This window comes from Pithys albifrons, chromosome 4 (genome assembly GCF_047495875.1).
Source record: "Pithys albifrons albifrons isolate INPA30051 chromosome 4, PitAlb_v1, whole genome shotgun sequence".
NCBI lineage: Eukaryota > Metazoa > Chordata > Aves > Passeriformes > Thamnophilidae > Pithys > Pithys albifrons.
In genome coordinates this window covers 50,042,017-50,062,154 of record NC_092461.1, presented here as the reverse complement: position 1 = coordinate 50,062,154, position 20,138 = coordinate 50,042,017, and the positions used below count along the sequence as shown (strand labels likewise).

At 42.0% G+C, this 20,138-nt stretch overlaps 2 protein-coding genes across 6 annotated transcripts in view; one reads left to right on the top strand and one right to left on the bottom strand.

The window, feature by feature from the left end:
* Positions 1–11,417, top strand: part of VPS13B (vacuolar protein sorting 13 homolog B) — a 427,169-nt gene extending 415,752 nt beyond the window's left edge. For all 4 annotated transcript variants that reach the window (XM_071554088.1, XM_071554086.1, XM_071554089.1 and 1 more), the window contains exons 59-62: positions 63–239; positions 2,623–2,725; positions 3,387–3,636; positions 9,417–11,417. In XM_071554088.1, the coding sequence (XP_071410189.1) occupies positions 63–239; positions 2,623–2,725; positions 3,387–3,636; positions 9,417–9,662 (776 nt within the window). In that variant the 3' untranslated portion in view covers positions 9,663–11,417. The remainder of the gene's footprint in view (positions 1–62; positions 240–2,622; positions 2,726–3,386; positions 3,637–9,416) is intronic.
* Positions 11,418–14,203: 2,786 nt separating this feature from the next.
* COX6C (cytochrome c oxidase subunit 6C) lies at positions 14,204–19,651 on the bottom strand. Of its 2 annotated transcripts, none has more exons than XM_071554085.1 (4): positions 19,537–19,651; positions 18,845–18,972; positions 17,191–17,312; positions 14,204–14,331 (listed from the first exon to the last, which is right to left on the bottom strand). In XM_071554085.1, exons 2-3 carry the CDS (start codon positions 18,956–18,958, stop codon positions 17,193–17,195), a joined length of 234 nt encoding a protein of 77 aa, XP_071410186.1. In that variant the 5' UTR covers positions 18,959–18,972; positions 19,537–19,651; the 3' UTR covers positions 14,204–14,331; positions 17,191–17,192. The 2 variants fall into 2 exon arrangements, with proteins under 2 accessions (XP_071410186.1, XP_071410184.1); XM_071554083.1 differs by lacking the exon at positions 19,537–19,651 and adding an exon at positions 19,167–19,327.
* Positions 19,652–20,138: the final 487 nt, after the last annotated feature.

Genomic DNA, 20,138 nt, shown 5'->3' with positions numbered 1-20,138 from the left:
GATTTCCTCTTATTCTGGGATATTAATCTTCACTTCTTCCTGGGGACTGTTGTGTTTTCCAGGTGCAATTGCTGGGATTGTGGACCAGCCGATGCAGAATTTCCAGCGGGTGTCTGAGGCCCAGGCTTCAGCCGGGCACAAAGCCAGAGGGGTCATCTCGGGCGTGGGCAAAGGCATCATGGGCGTCTTCACCAAGCCCATCGGGGGTGCGGCTGAGCTCGTCTCCCAGACAGGTTATGGTGAGTTGTGCTGTATCCAACATCTCCATTTAAATATTCAATTGCTTTTCAGATTCAGCCTGCTGTGTCTGATTTCCTCAGCTCAGTAGCTGGGTGACTGAAAGATTTAGAATACTTGGAAATGTTGTGCTGCTTTTCTTAAGAGCCATCATGTTGTGCTTCTCTCTTGTGTTACTGATCAGTGATGTACAGCCCCAGAAACACAGAATCCAGAAAGCATGAAGTAATCCTTGGAATACAGTAGAATTAGTTACAGAAACATATGTGCTTACAAGAGAGTTTTTGACATAAAAGGATTAGAGTAACACTATATCCAATTAGAGCATTATTTTGAGATTGCTTTGTTATGGCAAGGAAAGAGTTGTGCTATCTCTGCACGAAGAGCAAGTTCTGTTCCTGGGAGAAAGAAGTGAGTCATGTAGTGGGAGCATCCTCTTCAAACTGGAGAGTCATGAGGAGACAGTCCCGGTTTTGGATACACGGATAACCTTTTAGCAACCAGAAGTGGGTTTTCCAGCTAGACTTAGCACCTCGTGGCAGTGGTGGTGAATCATTTCAAATTAATGTGAATGATTCTGGACAATCAAAAAGTGTAAAAGATAGAAATAAAATATCAAGATATACTAATTCCTTTACTTCCAGTATCAATAAATCAAAGCTGTTGGTTTGGATATTTTGGAGGAAATGGTGGGTGGAGGCAGTCAAGGAAGAGAAGCAGAGAGACCTGTTGATAGAAGAACAATGTGTCAGTAATTTTGCTTCACTAATCATACCAGACAAATCTTGAATATTTAAGACCTTAATCACTAGCAATATTTATGTTTGTGATGCATTGATTAGAGTATGAGTAGTTCTTATAAGGCTTCCAATAACATTCACAACTCATTCCATCTATTTAAAGAAATAACGAAACAATTATTAGAATTATTTCAAATTAACTTTAGCTTGTTTGTATGAACATAAATAATAACTGTTCTCCTGAATTATACATCCCATAGGTATAAAAGCCATATCAGTACAATCAACAATTTTTTTCTGTTGTTGGCTGCCTGTGTGCTTTTTTTTTTATGTCCAGGGCATTATTTTTTCTAGACTTAATTCTGCTGCCATCTTTATCAAGAAACTTGTAATAATAGAGGGACACTTTTCATTTCAGATATGGTATATAAGACATCATGTTTTCCATGAGCATGTGACAAAAAGTTAGCCAGGAAAAAACATAAAAACTGTATCAATAATAGCTGACAGTGCGTGAGAGGAAAACACACAAAAGTTCAAGTAACTCTTACCCACAACTGGATTGGAAGTGGGACTGTGCCTCTTGGGGGGACCAAGGAGTGTGGGGGACCACACAGAAATAAACACATGTTCTCTCTTTCTCCATCTGTAAATAACATTTTCACTCACAGAATGCTGAGAACCTCAGTAAGCCAACTGTTACAACTGGGAAGCTGCTTTTAAGTATTACCATCAACATATGTGCTAAAAATTAAAGGGTTTTTTTCATCACTGATGTTTTGTTTAAATTATTATCCATTGTGTAAAAAGGAATCTGAGTTATTGACACCCTTGTGCAAAAATGCCTTTGGAATGCTTAATCAGAATAAAGAAAATTTCTTGCATTTATTTAAAGAGCAACTTTGCTCCAAACTGTAAAACACTAGTGCTTGCCATGTAACCTGCTTTGTGTCTGTCATGCAAAAAAATTTTAAACTACTTAATTTGTGAATTTTTTTGCAACCCACTCATTCTTTCTGGTGACCATACCTCATCATTAAAAGTTTACAGGCAATCTGGAAGCATATATACTGTAGCATCTTCAGCTTTGGAGAGTCTCTTTAGAAACTTGTTTAACTGTTCCTTGTAGTCTCCATTCTGTGCTGGCACTAAGAAGAATTTACAATAAACCAGATGCCCCAGGAGATCTCATAAATGTATATGGATCTGTGTTTAACAGCTGGATTAAGTAACTGAACATTTAAATACAGTATCTAGGCAAACTTGCCTTCTAATTTGTACCAATCGTGACACGTATATGAAAGTATTTTAATATTGAGCAAGAAAGTTAACAACGGTCTTGATTTTTTCTACATAAATCCTAAGTGTTGTGTCTGATCCTGCTCTGAAGAGATGGCTCTCAGGAGCATTATGTTTCTCTTGATTGCCAGTGTATGGTTGATTCAGAGAACACACAGTGGGGCTTTTTTTGTTTCTTGCTAATGCAAGATCACTGGAGTTAAGTGCACAAATTATCTTGACTACAGCTTCCAAAGATGTGGCATCTGCACTGTTTTATGAACTGCTTTAAACAGACGACATCACTGCAACACGTAACTGTTTTGTAGAAAACAAGCACTAAACCCCCTGAATTCTCTTACCACAGGTATTTTGCATGGAGCTGGACTGTCTCAGCTTCCCAAGCAGCGCTCTCATCCAAGTGATCAACATGTTGAGCAGGCTCCAAACAGCCACGTCAAATATGTCTGGTAACATTATTTAGACAATTGCTCATTTTTACATCCACATTGTTTATTAATAGGTTCTGGCCTGTGGTCAAGTTAACATGCTGCTTCCCTAGGAAAAGCTGAGTTATGGCAGTTTGTTTAGGAACATTAAACACAAAGGTAGTGCATAGAAACCCAATCTGCAAATGATGGGCTGCTGATTTGCATCCAGCTTTGAAACTACAGAGCTGATCTTTATTTAATGGCATTCAGTGAGTTCTTACTTATTTATCATTGCACCAAGCCCAAGAAAAATACTGCACATCTCCAGAAACAGCTGTTAGTGAAGATAGCTTTATTTTCTGCTCTGAATCTCTAAGCCACTTTGGAGGGTAATTTTTCTATTATCAAGGAAATAGGGTGGGAAATAGGCTGACCTAGCACAGATACTAGGCCAGTTTGGCAGTGAATGATTAAGGAGTTTTATAAGTAACAATTTCACATTCATTTTTTAAATCTGAAGTCTTACATCTTTCAGTAATGGAGTTTTGGATACACTCTCTGACTTTACATCTGTAGGTGATAGCTACAGGCTTTAGTTAAAACATTAGTGATCAAAATAAGCCCTGGAGCATCCAATGCACAACACTGACTACTTCTTTCTTCTTTCTTTTTTTTTTCTTTTTTTCCCTTGGTAATGCAGGAAAATGCTGCAATCTCTAGGAAGGCCTGAGGTCCATATGGCCTTAGATGTCATGATTGTGAGTGGGTCAGGGCAGCAGCATGAAGGCTGCTTGCTGCTCACCTCAGAGGTGCTCTTTGTTGTCAGCATCAGTGAAGACACACAGCAGCAGGCATTCCCTGTGACTGAGATCAACTGTCTGCAAGATGATGAGCAGAAAGATCTGCTGAAGGTGCAGCTGAAACAGCAGAGAGTGCCTTCTGATTTGGAGGTAAAGACTTAAGTATGTTTTTCATTCAAAGTTTAAGTTGTAACCGATGATGATGCGTTTGGCACCAGGGGCAGTCGCCCATTGGTGATACTGGGTCGGGAGGCCAAAGGTCTAAGTGCCAAACCAGGAGACCTGTGTTTGCATGCACCTCACAGCTGGCTGTGTTACCCTTTGCATGAGAGGGATGTGCCTCCTCCCTTCTGGTCTCTTATTGATCATGGTATACCATATCTATGACAGACATTTTCTGAGGGAAATGTAGAGGAAATCTGGGTTCTTGGTAAGCACCACTCCTCTCTGAAAAGGTTCTCATGCCTACGTGTACACGAGGTGTTTACTGCTGGGTGAGTCAGCATTGCTGCCTGTGCCTACAAAGTCCCAGCAAGAGCAGTTCCTTTTTTATTCTTCTGTGAATTCTGTTAACAGTTCAGTGGTGCTAATGCTCCTTTCAGCGTGTTTCTTACCTTGCCACTTGCAGTGCAGTGGCTTTGCTTGACTGTTAACTGTATTTGCTTCCTTCAGTCTTCCTTCTGCAAATGCTAACCTTAAACTGGATCAGTTCTTTTTTGAGATTGGATGCACCAAGTGCTTGCCAGTAAGAGCATAAAACCTTCATCTTCATATTGAAGGATCTCTAAGGCATTTGAATACTTTGAGGTTTGGATGAATTTTCTTTTAATGGTAGAAGAGTGTTATATTTTTGCACTTTTGGGAAACAATGTTTATTGTATTAAATTCTCATGTGGAATCATATGAGAGCATTTTGAAAACAAGCAAGTTTGTCCAAGTTGTTCTTATAGAGGTTTTTCAGGTAGTTCATAGACTGATATACAAGAAAGTTCTGTTTCAAATGTAAGGAAAGAACATGTAAAACCCCATGAAGTATGAGGTATGACAAAAAGTAGGAGCACCTTCAGTCAAACCCTAACTTTGCTGAAGTGACTGAAGAGTTTTGCCATCAATTCCAGCAGAACAAGGACTTAATCTGTGTCGTGACAGCACTTGAGTATTTTTGTGGAAGCTTTTTTTAGTGCTGAATTCTCTATTTACATTTATTGTCTTTCCACTAACCTGTTTCACAGAGCACTGTTGACTAAAGTTGCCTTGTCTCATCACAAAGCTACATGAGGAGTTACTTAAATTCTGATGCAAGTGGGCAAAGCTCAGCTTTTTTTCTCTCTGAGTGCTGAGTGGTTGGGGATGGCACACACCAGACTGAATCCAGGCTATCCTGCTCAGTCCAGAGCTACACTCCTGGAGGGAAGGAAAAAAATGTTCTCTCTAAGGCATTTGATGCACTCAACCTACCCTAACCCTAAATTTGGCACCAGCCCAGATCTTTTTTTATCAGACCGGTGGGTGATAGCTTTTGTCTTTGCCTCTGGTTATCCCAGGGCTGAGGAGCAGACTGCTGCTCTCGGGGAAGGACAGCTTGCCCAAAGGCTGCTTCAGGAAAGTGGTGAAGGGTGCAGAGGGGCTGCCTGTCTAGGAGAAGGGAAGACAAGAGACAGGGAGTCTAACTGTAGTCCCCACAGCTGCCGCAGCTGGGAACGTGTAGGATTTATGGGAAAATGGCTCCTCCGAATGCACAGAGCAGCCCTACATGGCATGTGCAGAGTCCAGCATTCCCACATACACACAGTAGTTATCCATGGTAAATGTGACCTCCTTTGGAGATACTGGAACAAATACATGGGGTTTTATTGAAGTTCTGCATAGAGATATGGGAGTCCTACTCAAGTGGTACAGGAATGGACCACCAGGAACTGTAAGCCTTGAGCCATCCAGCCTCAGCAGTGTCTCTTTTGCTGACACAGGCTCTCAAGGATGCAGTGAAAACGTGTGGCTTTTGTGTTCCTGGGGCAGCACAGTCGGTGACAGCAGGCAGCAAAAGTTGACTGATGCTGTACAAAACAGACCTGACAAAATACTCCTTCAGAATGCAGATCTTATGCTTAGATTTGTATAAAAATTTAAGAAATGTGCTATGAGAAGGAGCAGTTGAAAGTAAGGCAGACTAGAATAAAAGGAATGAAAGACACTATGAAAGACTCCAAAAAGTTTCATATAGTTTTAGTAATTACCTAGAGCTAAGTAAAATTCTTCTGTATTTAATGTTTACAATGCTTTTTTGCCTTAGTGGATTGGGAGATCTCATACTTAGTGATTTCCTCTCTGCAGCTGAACGTGTCAGTCCTGTGGTCCTCTGGGGGTCACAAGCAGCACCAGTGCTGATGGGAGCCAGAGCTTCCCCTTCAGCTCCCTGTCAAGACCTTCTAACAACTCCTTGGATGGGATTAAGGAAAAGGAACCTCAGGAGGAGCAAGCTGTGACTTGCAGCCTCTGAGCTGCAGCCCTACACCTAAACAGGCCCAGCTCCTCAAGATTACAGCTGGGCCATCTCCTTGCACTGGGGGTGTCCTCAGCTCAAGTGCAGGCAGGTCTGTGCATGGTGACATTAGTGAGGATGGACAGAACTGTTAGCTGGAAAATGCCCAGTCAAGTCAACCAAAAAATTATGATGAGTTTAGCAAAACAGAGATGATGTAACCAAATATAAATTATCTCTATTTTTCTGATTAATTTAGACAAAAATGCTAGAAATAATATAACAAATTGAAACATTTCATTTCAGTGTTATAAAAATCCCCTTTTTTTGTATTCCTACTCACAAAAATAATTGCCAAAAGTTTTGTTTCAGCTCTGCCCAAAACAGTTTCTCCCATTCCCTCTCCTCAGCTTCTTGGAACAGTTAGGAAACAAAACATGAGTTATTCTACAGCTGTAATCACCAGAGATATTATAGAGCATGTTTTGACTCCTCCAGCAATTGGTTTGCCTGATGGCTTGTTCCCCTCCACAATATATAACTTAATCCATCTGGCTAGGAATAGCCTGGATGGATTCTTGAAAACTCTGGCACTGACAACACTGTTATTGAAAGGGAAGCATTAATTGTACTTGGATTGTCTTCCAAAGTAATTGACACACCACTTGGTTCCAGACAGATGTCAAGCTCAAAACGCCTGCTCTTCCAGCTGCTCTTGGTATAGCTCATAGTATCAAGAAGACAACAGAAAATGTAAGGGCCCTTCAGATATTCCAGAATTTTTTTGTGATAATCTGCAGCCAGGTTTTCATGACAGTGCTACATGTTGTCATCTTTAGAGCTGAAACCCAGTCTCTGGATTTTTCAAAGTGGTGGATAAAAACCCCTTAAGAACCAGATTCCTTAGTTGGTGTGCACAGAGGAGGCCAACAGTGCTACACACATATCTGGACTGCCCAACACAGGTGCTGTATCTACTGTGGAGTCAGAACTGCTGAAGGTTTACTCTTTATAAGCTGTAATGGGAGGAATTTTAGAAAAATCCTGGAGTTCTTAATCCAAAAGTGTGGCTTTCCAGCATGAAAGGGTGTGATATCTGCACTATTTCTCTAGTAGGTGCATTAAGCAACGCTTGAGTAAGTTTTGAACCCTTGAAAGGTCTGGATATTAACATTATAGTTGTGCAAAGCTGAGGGCAAGGACACTTAGTGACAATGTTAGGTCCCTTTTAGAAAAAATGCAACTCCAGGTTTCTGTTCCTGCCTTGATGATATAAGCTAGAACTGGCTGCAGGGACAGACAGTTAGTTACAGATGAAGTCATCTAGAAGCAAGCAGGGTCCCAGTTACCTTGTCAAACCATCCAAGCACAGTTAGTGTTTCCTCCTGAATAATTATGCTGTATCTGTGGACTAGAGCCTGGGGCTGAATGAAGAATGGGTTCACAAGAGTAGGTGAGTGGGATGCCAGCATCATGTCCCTCTCTGGTGAGCTGAGTCTGCTGGGCACTGTGGAGGCAGAACCCAGCTGCCCTGGGCTTACCTCCGTAGGAGGAGCACTCAGGGAAAGGTGTGGAGCCACCTACAGGCAAGGTTTACCCCATTACTTAAAATCCAGTTTACACAGGTAGTACTTCAGCGTATTTCTCTCAAGCAGTGAAACAGGCTGACTGCTGAGACACTTTTACTGAGCCACCAGGCTGAAAACGTGGTTCAGACACCATTCTCCATTGTTAGCTGTGAGTCTGCTGCAGAGTCTGCCTTCTCATGTTTCCATTAAGGTTGCTCATGGAAACAACACTCTCCTCTGCCTATTTCTTCATTTCTGCTGTTTCTAGGCATAGGCTTCAACCTTAAGCTTCTGAGCATGTTCATGAGCCTGCTTCCTTTAGCATTTTTGTGATAATGATTGAAAGCAGGAGTGTTTCTACTTGCTGAGCAGCAAAGGCATAGTTAAAACAAACAGAAGAGACTGTTTGATGTGAATGTGACATCTGTCAATATCTCTCTATCAATCATCTATCTATCTATCTATCTATCTATCTATCTATCTATCTATCTATCTATCTATCTATCTATCATCATCATTCTTTCCTCAAATAAGCAATGGTGTATTTAAAATGAGTCTTGCAGTCCAGAGATGGGGTAAGAAGCTGATTGTGGAATCCAGTGACAGTTTGAAAATAGCACCATATCTAGTAAGATGTGTAGAACTCCTTAAAGGACATGCAGAAGATTGCAGAAGATAGCAGGCTATAAATCCTTAGTGTGATCTCCTACAAAGACATGTTAAACCCCAGAGATTAAACTGGTCAGCAGTTCTCCAGCTGTAAATAAAGAAGCACCAAAGCACAGCCCTCGGATAACCTTTCTGTTCATTGGCATATTTTGGAAATAACTTCTCTTCTGAATGACTTAGCTAGTCATGCTACTGTAGCATCCATGGTGGTATTTCCGAAATACAGGTTTTTTGAAACCATGCAAGCAGCTTGATGCCTGCCTTCCCTTCTCAGGTTAGTCATTGTCATCTGCAACTTCTTTAAAGAAGAGAGCACAGCAGATTGATTGATCTCCCAAAGCCAGCTTTGCCCACAGCTTTTCATCTAATACTTTACCTCGTTGGGACCATAGAGTAGATGCCACCTTTCTGTTGACAGTATTTGATTTACTGTAATTTTTTCCACCAGATAGGTCACTTGCATCCCTCTTGCTGGGGCCTTGAACCTCTATTTATTTCAGCCTGCAGAAAAGGGATTTCTTCAAAGGAGTCCTTCCAGCTCCTAGTGGTGGGAAAGCCAGTTTACACAGACATCTTAGGTCTTCTCCAGAAACTAAATGCCCAAATGATCTTTAGTAAAACCCTTTAATAAATGTCCTTGTGTGGATCCTCTGACCCAGAATGGGGTTTTTTTGTTATCAGAAGCAGATGGAAATATCCTGCCCTGGAACATTCACCTGGAAGGTCGCTTCTAGTCTTTATTTTAACTCAAGTAAGTTAAAGACTTAAAATTAACTGCCCAGGTATTAGCTACAGGCTGTCCTTAATTGTGCTTTTTGAGAAAATGTTTTTGCTAATTAGAATTGCTCTCTGATAAGCACTTCCGTGAGTTGCTGGCATTTTTCTAAAAGGTGTTTGGATGCTTTTGCTGTCTACAAAGAGTAGATCCTTTTGTAAAGTTCTACTCATGACCAAGGTGTCCATCCATGAAATTCTCAAAAGATACTGCTCAAATTTTATATGGCAGAGTCAGAGCTTCTCAGAAGTGTCCAGAACAGCAGAGTGGAGGACTAATTCACCAAGGACTGAACTATGGGAAAACATCCTTTGAACTATTATAAAAAAGATTCCAGGGAGGAAGATGTTTAACAGAGTAATGTGCAACTTATTGTCCTTACTACTCAGTTCAGTTACTGTCAAATACTCAGTAATTATTTGATCTGCTCTGATTTCAGGCCGATGGAGCCAGAGAGAGACTGTCAGAACAGCAGTACAACCGCCTGGTGGAGTACATCACCAAGACATCGTACCACCTCACTCCCAGCACCTCCACAGGGCCAGCTCTGCCAACTGTGGCTGCTGAACAGCCCCCAACTATAACCAAAACGTATCAGTATGTAGTTGATCCAAATTTTGCCCAGGTATTCATTAGCAAATTCACCATGGTGAAAAATAAGGCCTTGAGGAAAGGGTTTAATTAAGTTATTTGTGGTGAGTACAGTAATGCCATAGCAGTGTGAAAGTAATGCTTTCTCTGCAGTAACCTGCATCAAGTAGAGATGCATGTAATTTTTGAGGAGGTAGAAATTGGTAACAAAGCCCAATAGCTTTTCTAATCTTGACAACATTCCTGCTCCCTAGCCAAAATACTAGTGCTGGAAGGAAAGTGTTCTGGCAAATGAATAAAGTGAGAAGGAACAGCCTTGGACTATATATCTCCATCAAAATCCTTTTTCTTTCCAATAATAAAAAACTAGAGAGTAGGGATGAACTGCGTGCATAGGGACAGTTTTGCCACACACACAAATGTGTATCAATACCTCTATATTATCTTTTAGGATCTGCCAGTTTCTGTTATAAACCAGGTTTATAACTCAGCTGTAAAAACTTGCTCAAGGCTGAGCCTTCCCCCACAATCTCACTCTCCCAACATGTGCATCCTGAGGCAAAACATTTTCCCCCACTAAATCTGGGAAAACCCAGTGTGGCTGTTTTAAGTTACTAGTGACAGCTGGGTTTTAGCACCACTTTAACCTTAAAATAGCTTCCTTTATTTGACTGAAGTTTTGCAGGACATTAGTCCATAATGTAAACTAGTGCCTTTGTGTGGTTTGGAGGACAAAACATGAACTACAACATGAATTTATTTTTAAAACTGTCTGTATACAGAAACTTTATTTTATCCACCCTCGAATTTTCAGAATTACTTTCAATGTATGACTGTGCATACATTAGCTGGTCGTTAGCTGGAAGCCAGTAACATGTAGTTCAAACATTTAAGAAACGGAGCTGTCTCCTTAAAATCCATGAGCTCAGTGTAACCCAGATGTGCAGGTGCTAATACAGCCTTGTGGGGTCTTGCTTATTTCTGGTCTGCCACCACTACATTGTATGTGCTCCCTTCAGTCCCAAGTCATTTTATGCTTACCATCTTCCAACAGGGATATTTAGAAACATGACCATCGTAGTACATGACTTTGTACTAAGCAAAGTGAGATTTTTTTTTCCAAGTTGATTGAAAACTATGGACCCACAGGCACCAGTTACATTAATAGTTGATGCCAACACAATACACTTAAGAATATATGGTAAATACCCGTATTTCTTGTAGTAGGCAAGAAATCACTGTCTCTGGGCAGTTAGATGACCTTATAAACCAAATCTGGCTATGGCAGTTTTATTTTAAAACCCAAAAGCTTACTTTGTTTTCAACTTTCAACTTTTTAACTTTTCTCCCATTTCTGTGTGCTTATGGACATGAATGCTGTCTAGAGATTCCTGAACATGCCTGGAACCAGAGACAAGAACTGGAATGAAATCTGATTACTGTTTGGAGCATATGCTTTATAGTAATAACTTCTATGCATACTTGATATGACCAAATGCACAGTAAATAAGAATGTAGTAACTGCAATGTTTTTCTCCTAAGTTGTTTTGTTAAAAGGTATTTCTGAAAGCTGTGTCTCTCCTGTACTGAGAATCCTGGGGCCTGGGGTCTGCATTGTCCTTTTCTGACTGTGAAATAAGCCCATGCATTATCAACATTTCATACAGTGATATAATAACTTAGGCATTGTTTAAATAACACTATTTAAAAAATGCATATGTATATATACACACATGCTTTGTTCCTGAATATTTTATGGAAATTGTTTAATATTTCTAATTTTGCATTTTGATGGATTAATTGTAATATAATGGAATTGTTTAAAGATAATAAAGCTATTCCTGTAATACTTGGTTTTGTGAACTGTTTGGTCATTCAGTTACAAGATGTAGAACAATGACAATACTGATGTACAAGCTTCATGTGGACCCTGTTAGATTCTGGTTGGTCACTGCACTTTGCAGTGTACCAGAAAATGCAACAGATCATGACAATACTTTGGAAGTAAAAACTGATTATTAGCTTGCCAAAAATGTGTACTGAAAAGTGTTATGCTTTTGTGACTAACTGAATCAAAACAGTACTGTAGTCACCATTTGACTTAGACCAATCTGTTCCTTATTTATGTAACACACAGACAAGCCAAGGGGATGCAAACACACCTGTAAAAAATGAGGGACAGCAGTTTCACTTCTAAGTTTGTAGATTTCAGCCATTGTTTAAAATACATTTGTGTTTTTCCTGAATTACAGTCTTCTGGAATAAACACTTGCTTAAATTACACTTTTCTTCAGTGAATTGAGCTGCATCTTTACTGCATTAGGCAGGTTCTTTCTCCGCCTTCTGACCACATGTATGGAAACGAGTGGAGACGGCACATAAATCAGCCTCTCCTACATATGAGCTGTGTGAACTATGAAAACAAAGCTGTCCAAAGAGCAGCTGCCTGTACTTAGCTGCTAAAGCACTGCAATGTGTACTCTTAAAACATGCCTACTCTCATAATGCTCTTTAGACCTGGAGAGCTCACAACTTCAGATCTGTCTTTTTAGTTTGCTTCCAGAACAATCAATCACTCCTCAAACACTTGAGAATAAAGCAAGCCAGCCAAAAAATTTGAAGGCATGGTCAGGCTTATATACAGAAAGACCTTGCCCTAAGTCATTTAGGTCAAATAATTTCTTTTATGTATTATTGCATACATAAATATAGCAAAAACCTTTAGACAGTTGCGATGGTCTCAGAGCAGAGAATGCTCTTTCAGCCCTGCATCTCCTGGAAACAGCATGCCAGACCCTGCAACAAGCAACCAATTAGGGGCTAACTCACAGGTTGTACTACGTTGAGTCCCACTCCCGTTCTTTGTAAGATGGAAGGAGCTGAACTCTTGCTGGCAAAAGCAAAACAAACTAGTGGGTTGGTGCTGATTTCAGAAAAGTAGGTTAGGTACTCAGCTCTGCCCTCCCTGCTAGAGGGGAATGCCACCTGTGGGCTGGCTGGCATTGCCTGCTGAAGGGAAGAACTTGCCTTGCATCCAGTGCAAAACCAGAGTGTATGCAGAAAGCAACAATGACAGCCTGTAGACTCTCAAAGCACAGCCATAAAAATTAGAGGTCACCTTTCTTGGTTCAATACAAATAGTCAGAGACATCTCTGAGCTCTGCTGTATGGTCAAAAACTGCCTTCAATCACAAAATTCTCATTTTTTAAATCAACATGTGCTGGTAACTGAAGGAACATAGACTACAATAACTGCTGCTGACTACAACAGTTTAAATTAATTCATAGCAACTGGAAAGAATAGAGGGACTGGGACTGCAAGGAAGTCATGTCTATTAGCCTGCACACCTGGCAGTAGCAAGTTTCTTTGCCTCTGAAGCTGTCACTATGACTGAAGACCACTGGCTATTTAAACCTGCACAGGCCTGAGAGAATGTTAAGTCAGTACTTAATGGCATACAATGTTTATACTGTACATTGGGAAGATAAATGGGTATAGTTTGCTATTGTTAAGCTCTGGTTTAGATTTATAGAAGAAGGGGTATTTTGATTACTGGATGCGTTTCCCCTGGACTACTGATGTCAAATTCTTTCTCTGCTTTAAGGAAGCACTGCCTGTATGAGAAGTTTAAAGAAAATCCCATGTTGCTCTAAACAGTGTTCTGGATCACATACATTACTTACGTGCTTTCACTAGTCCAAATGTTGTTCAAGGATACCTATTAAGTGTTAAGTAGTTAATGATCCATGTAAAATAATAAGTTACTCCAAACAGGATTTGAACCCAAGACCTTCAAATACAACACAGATGGCCTAATTTGTCATGCTGCTTCATACAAAACCTGCCCTCCTTTCTCGCAGTCAGCTTTTGACTGCTCTCCTATGCCCACATTTGGCACCAATACCTCCTTCATCCTGAGCCACAGGCAATGACAAAGCCTGATCTCACTGGCAGGTATCACTGCACAAGACAGAGCATGAGGGCTCAGACTGCACAGAATGTAGCACAGGTACCAACTGTGCTTATTGACTACTTCCAGATACTGAAAAGGTGATGATACATGTCTAAAAGCAGCCTGCCAAGATTTTCACTACCTTCGTATCCTGAAGTATTTATTTTGTCTGCCCATACTCCCTTTCCCCTTGTACATCAAATATACGTGAACACACCTGCAGTTTGAAGTAATTTCCCAATCAGAGGAACTGCCATGTACAAGAACTGGCATTTGCAGTAAGTCTTGCTGTAAGTTTGCTGCTGTAAGGAAGGCAGTACAGTGATGACAGCAGAAAAAGACAGGAAGGTTGGCTAGTGTACTTTCAGAATTCCTCTCCAAAGTCTTTCCTCTCAAGGTCAGCTCACCTTGTGAAGCCAGAGGGAACACAGACCCTTCCAGAAATCTATCCTTTCCCTTCCTGTTGTTACATCTGCCCTCTCGTGTAGTCCCATCAGCAGCTGGGACAACCTGCTTAGGGATATACTGTGTTACCAAATGTGGAATTTGGTGAAAACAGAGATGCAAACAATTCCTGGAGGAAAGAAAGATTGAGTCATCTTGACCAGGTTCTGAAGACCTTCCACCATTCTTCCCAGCATCTGAGCCTTTAGGCATTTCTACATTAATGAAGACAACCAAATGCCACTGACACACGTATTTTATTTGTTGAGTTACATCAGAGCGTGCCATGCACTGAAGTGCATTACCCTGCACAATTCAGTGAACAAATAAGGTTCGGTCATCAAGTCTCCTTGGCCTGAAGGGGATCTGCAAGACAAGAAAATACTAAGTTAAGACGGACAAACTTCATGCTGTAAGTAAACATATTAGTATGTATGAATGCAAAGCAAGAGAGAAATGTTTATGTGGTAGTTTAGTCTAGAGGAATTCCCCCTGTTACTTCCTGATGGTTTAAGATTCATACACCCTTCATGTGGCAAACAGCAGTGAAGCATGGAACAAATCAAGAGCTGGAACACTGCACAGCACATCAGATTCACTATACATGCTGCCCTGGTAACTGAATCAATCTTGCTGAGGGCCTGCAGGAGAAAGGAATGCAGCCTTCGGAGAGGAGCCAGAGAGGAAACAAGTGGTGCAGGCAGCCTACCAAGGAAGGAAGAAAACCAAATTCAAATTGCTTCTCCCAATTACACTGAACACCATCCAAGACCAGCTGCGCTCCATGACAAGAGTCATGCAAGTGGTTAGCCCCAAACTCGGAGCTCGCCCCTTTATTCCATGGCTGAGCACACAGCAGAGTAGGACACTCCTCCAATTTATACCTGCACTTGAGTCTCCCTTGTCAGCATCACCACAGAGCCCACAACAAGCCCATGAACACTGAGGTGCCCAGCAGGAACAAGCACTGCCCTGCTACCACCTTGAGTCCTGATTCTTCTCCCTGCCTACCCTGCCTTTTCCTCAATTTTGGCGCCAAGTAATGATTCCAGAGCAAGGATTTAGTGAAGTTGGGCCACGGTATTTACTGTCACATACAGAATATAGTCCAATAAAATGGGAGATGTAGAGTGTGCATGACCACTCTACCCTTTTGGCAACCACACCAAAAGAGGCATCAAATTAAACCTCCATAGCTGAGATTTAAACTACTGAGGCAACTGAAAATGTCTTCCATCTGCTCTATATACTTGTCCTTTTCACAGTCTTTGCAGAACATTTGAAACACTGGCATTGTTTTCCCCTTCTAGTTTTCTATGCATGCACAGGCACAACTGAAAACAACCTCTTTCTACTATGAAGGAGTGAAAAATATCTGTTCTTATATAAATAGGCTAAGGGATAAGAAGCATCAGCAATTCAAACAAAATCTCATAGAGATTTGTCTTTCATATTTTCTTTTGAGCCAATACAATTAAGAAATGAAGAAATGTTTAGGAAACAATTTTAACAGGTGCACACTTTTTTACTCTGCAAATGGGAACATAAGCTGAGAGTGGAGCTCTATTTGCACTGAAAAAAATCCTGCTCGTGATTCCAATTAAACATTCAACATGCATCCTTGTTGACAGTGTTTGTTTCAAATGATTTTACCACCAGATGGCCCTTCAGAATACCCTGATGAAGACCACCTGACTAAAGAATGCAATTCCAGTGTCTAAAGAAGTTTAGAAGTGACTATATATTAACAATAGAACTGAACCGGAGACAGAATTACCAAAATTTAAACAAGGTGAATTTATTATTTCATTATTAATCTTTGCTGCAGTTATAGCTAAAGAGCAGCAGTATCCCATTTGCAAAAAAAAAAAAAGAAAGAAACATAAAAAAAGCCCACCAAAAAAAACCCACAAAACCAAAAAAACCAACAACCAACAAAAAAAAACAAGAAAACCCAAAAAAACCCTCAAATACACAACAAAATCCCCAAACTACCAAAAACTGGGACTGACACAGGGTTTTTTGCCTTTTTTCCCTAACTCTTAGAAGAGATAGAGCTCTGGGCTCTTTATGTAACTGTGTTATGCAGAAACCACACAGTTGCAGACTGTCATAAAACAGAATATAGTCCTCATAGTGTTCAGTACGAGTCTTTTATTCAGTGTTGCTGCTTCACGCAAACAGACTGAGAAAACCCAGCTGGCCACGATAATTAGAGCCACAGATCATCACGTAATGATCACAATACGAACACATTCCAAAAGCATGAAAAAGCTATCATTCCACATTAGTCTGAAGTCATTTTAGGAGAAGCAGAGAACTCAATGTAAAAATTCTGCCTCAGGAAAGGTGGAAGAACTCTTTATTAGTTGTCACATCAGCTCATGCAGCTTAGTGAGTGTAGTTATTAATAACTACAGTACAGCTGAAATCAAGGCTTTTTTCCTGGTATTACAAGTGAGGGAGAACAAAGTTGGGCAATCTTCAAACAAAAGGCAGTGGCAAGTGCTGGAAAAAACAGCATTGTGAGCAGATTTCTATTGAAGCTTAATACAGCATGGCAAAAACATGTGAGTATTAGCACACAGAGCTGTATATGCCACTGTGATCTTTTCATATCTATCTATGGGAGTGTGTATCTAAATGTGTTTTCCACCATGACCAGTTATCTTCCCCCTCTCACCAACTTCACATGCAAAAGGATGTGCAGAAGCTGCCTCTGACATTAAGATGCAAGCTCTGAGAGAGAGAGGGAGCCTCTCCATTTCCTCACTCCCTGTACCACCACAAGTACGTGAGCAGCAGATACAGAAAGCCCCAAGTTAAGCAGTTCAAGATGTGACGGCAGCAACCTAAGAGTGGACTCAGGGAACTCTGGAGGTTTAACACCAGAGCTGTGTCTCCTCTCCATGGCTGCATGAGGAGGGCAAAGGCCTGGCCTGGTACCACCACTCTGTCTCCTGTATCACACAAGGTAAACAAATTACCCAAAAGCAGCTCAGGAGCTTCTATCCTATCCTTGTCCCCCAGTCCTCAGTTTCTCTATTTCTTCACATTTTTATTACCAAGAGGTCTCTTGAGAGCAATTTGTATCTTTTTCCTTTGGGAATCCCTTTCAATTGGAAACAAAAGGAAGACCCTCCAAAGAGAAGCCCAACATCTCAGTGAAACAACCTCCCTCCTGTTCCAATGCAGAGCAGCTCAGTGCTTTCCCATGCAGCTTACCATCATTTGGGAGGGGCACATTCAAACACACCAGCAGCTTTCATGGCCTCAAAGTCCTTCATAGCATCGTAGTTTTTATAGAACTCTGCATAAGCTCGTTTCCTGGGCTCAGCAATTCCAAACTGGAAAGTAACACACAGAAAATTAAACCTTGCAAAGCTCTAACATGAATTTTTTTTTCTGTTACTGCTATAATTTTTATCACTGTATATTCGTCTCAAAGGTTTTTAGCTGAAATTATTAAATATTACTTTGTTCCTGTTAAAATCCACAGTTCAGGCTACCTGACCATTGATCAGGAAAACAAATGTCTGAAGTAAAACCTTAAAAAGAATGTCCATTACAAAGCAGCACATCACACATTTAAGATCCAAAACCACTTGATCTATATTGACACTCAAGAGTTCAACATCCTTCCTGCTAATAGTTTTTGACATAAAACATGTCATTATGGCAAGTCTTATGCTGTGGGCAGCTGCAAAACTGTAACTTCAGATAAAATGGCATCCTAAACTGAAGCACCACATTTGAGTTACACTGTAAGTCAACTACAGAAGTCTGGTAAAGTTTGCCAAGACTGTCAAGCCACCCCTACAGCTCACTAACATAACCCTTGGATAGTCATTCACTTGGATAGTCATTCACTTGAAACACAGGTGTATGCTCAAAAAGCCCCCAAAAATGTGAAGAGAAGCCCGAGGTGGTTTGTACAACAGTATCTAACAAGTAACAAAGTAAATCACTACTGAGATCCGTGCTGCTTGTTCTCAGTACAGTCTGCCATGTTACAGGGTGTGATGGTACTCAACCAGAGACTACTGAAATTCTTACTGAGAGTCTGCCCAAAACAAGCTTGTCTGCCTCTTAACAGATGTGTTAAGTACATGTTGTGCTTTAACTGTGCAAGCTCGTTGTTTGTTGCTCTGAGAAGTTTGAGGTTTTGTGAACAATCTAAAATTGCTGTCATTTATAGTCACTTTATGCAGGTTTCTGCTGCAAACAGTGAATGCCTGAGTTCAGTGGGCAAACTAAGATCCCACTCTTCCACAGGAATTCACACCGTGTTGTTTGCCTCTTGTACAGGATCCCAGAATTATTTAGTAAAGGCACTAAAGAACTACTGCTCTTCTCTTTATCAGAAGACCAATTTGTGAGTGTGTTTTTCTGGAAATGTAACACTCCACATGACACTTCAACAGCAGGGACAGAAGGACCACACCAGCCTTTCCCACACTGATGTGCTCAGTGTGAAGGATGGGGTTTCCCAAACTGCTTAAGAGCAAGTTTTCTGAAATCAGTCAAGAGATAAAGTAAGACTTTGACAACTTTGAGCCTAGGACAATGTGACAGAGAGACACACAGAATATCTAATGTGCCTCAGTCGTGTGACCAAGGGCAGTCTAGACTGGGAGCCTCCAGGTTAAGGTGTCACGAATTGCATTATCTTGACCACACAGCTTAAAGCCTCAGGCTCTTCACATCATTTCTTCAAATGAAGATTAGGAGGATTTATTGATGTTTTGGAAACATGCTTACAAAAATACATCACTAAACCTTTCTGATGAACAGCTCAACCAAATCTCAACAGAAAAATATTATGAATTCTTAAAACCCTACTGAGCCTGGTTTATAATTGAATGATGACAGAGCCCACCTTGTATAAAGCAGCACATCCTATTGACACAAAAAATGCCCCAAAGAGGTGAAACTTCATCCTCCTGGCCAGCAGGCGCCGCATCTGTGGCTTGGGCAACAGTGCAGACGACATGGTGACTTTATTTCCTAAAACAAAAGGAAAAGAAAAAAAGATAAGAGAATTGTGAGAGAAGCAGGTCTGCCGAAGCAATTTTCTGTAACTAGAAAGAGTGTGCTTTTTGTCTGTGTAATCACCACCTTCGCGACACAATCAACAGCACTCCCGTGTACTTGACCTTCTAATGAAAATATTTACGGGACAACGTTCAAGGTCAACCTACTTATGACATGAATCCAAATCAGGTTTCACACTCCTCACATCCACCGTTTGTAGAATGACGACCGGCCTTCGCTGCTCTCACTAAATGTCCCCCTCCCTGCAGGGTGTTCCCTTCCAGTCCTGCCGTCCCGGTGTTTGTGCCCGCAGACCTCAGGCCGGGCCGGCCCCGCACCGAGGGCACCCCCGCGCCGCAGCCGCTGCCGGGCCCGGCCCCGCCGCCACCGCCGGAACGCGCAAGGTCAGGGGGCCCGGTCGAGCGAGGAGCGGCGGCTGCGGGCCCGGGGTGCGGGGCGAGAGAGGCTGAGGGCCTGAGGGCAGGCCGAGGGGCCGAGGGGATGGCAGAGGGCCCGGCCGGGCGGGCGCGGCCTCACCTCTATCTGTCCGCCCGTCCGTCCGTCCGTCCGTCCGTCCTTCCGCCCGGGGTCCGGCACTCGCGCTCCCCCCGCTACCCGCATGCGCGGCGGGGCACGCCGTACGGCGGGCGGCGCGGGCCAAACCCGGCCGAGCGCTGCGCCCGGTACCGGAGGGAGCGGATCGGAGTCGAGGGATCAGCTCGGCTGGAACAGACCATGGAGCCCGACCTGTGACCCGGCATCGCCCTGGCAACCACACATGGCACTGAGCGCCGCGTCCAGCCTTAAACACCTCCAGGGATGGTGACTCCACAACCACCATCTCCCTGGGCAGTGCATTCCAATCTCTAATCGCTGTTTCTGTGTAGAAGTTCCTCCTAATGTGCAACCTAAACCTCCCCTGGCACAGCTTGAGGCCACGTCCTTTCATCCCATCATTGTTACCTGGGAGCAGAGGCCACCCCACCTCGCTACAGCCTCCTTTCAGGGAGTTCCAGAGAGAAATCATAGAATCATAGAATTGATTGGGCTGGAAAAGACCTCCGAGATCATCAAGTCCAACCCTTGGTCCAACTCCAGTCCATTTACCAGATCATGGCACTCAGTGTCACGTCCAATCT

Coding starts and splice junctions, on each gene's coding strand:
- COX6C (XM_071554085.1), bottom strand. CDS start 18,958: ATGTCGTCTGCACTGTTGCCCAAGCCACAGATGCGGCGCCTGCTGGCC. Junction 17,313..18,844: donor GATGTGCTGCTTTATACAAG/GTGGGCTCTGTC, acceptor GTTACTTTCCAG/TTTGGAATTGCTGAGCCCAG.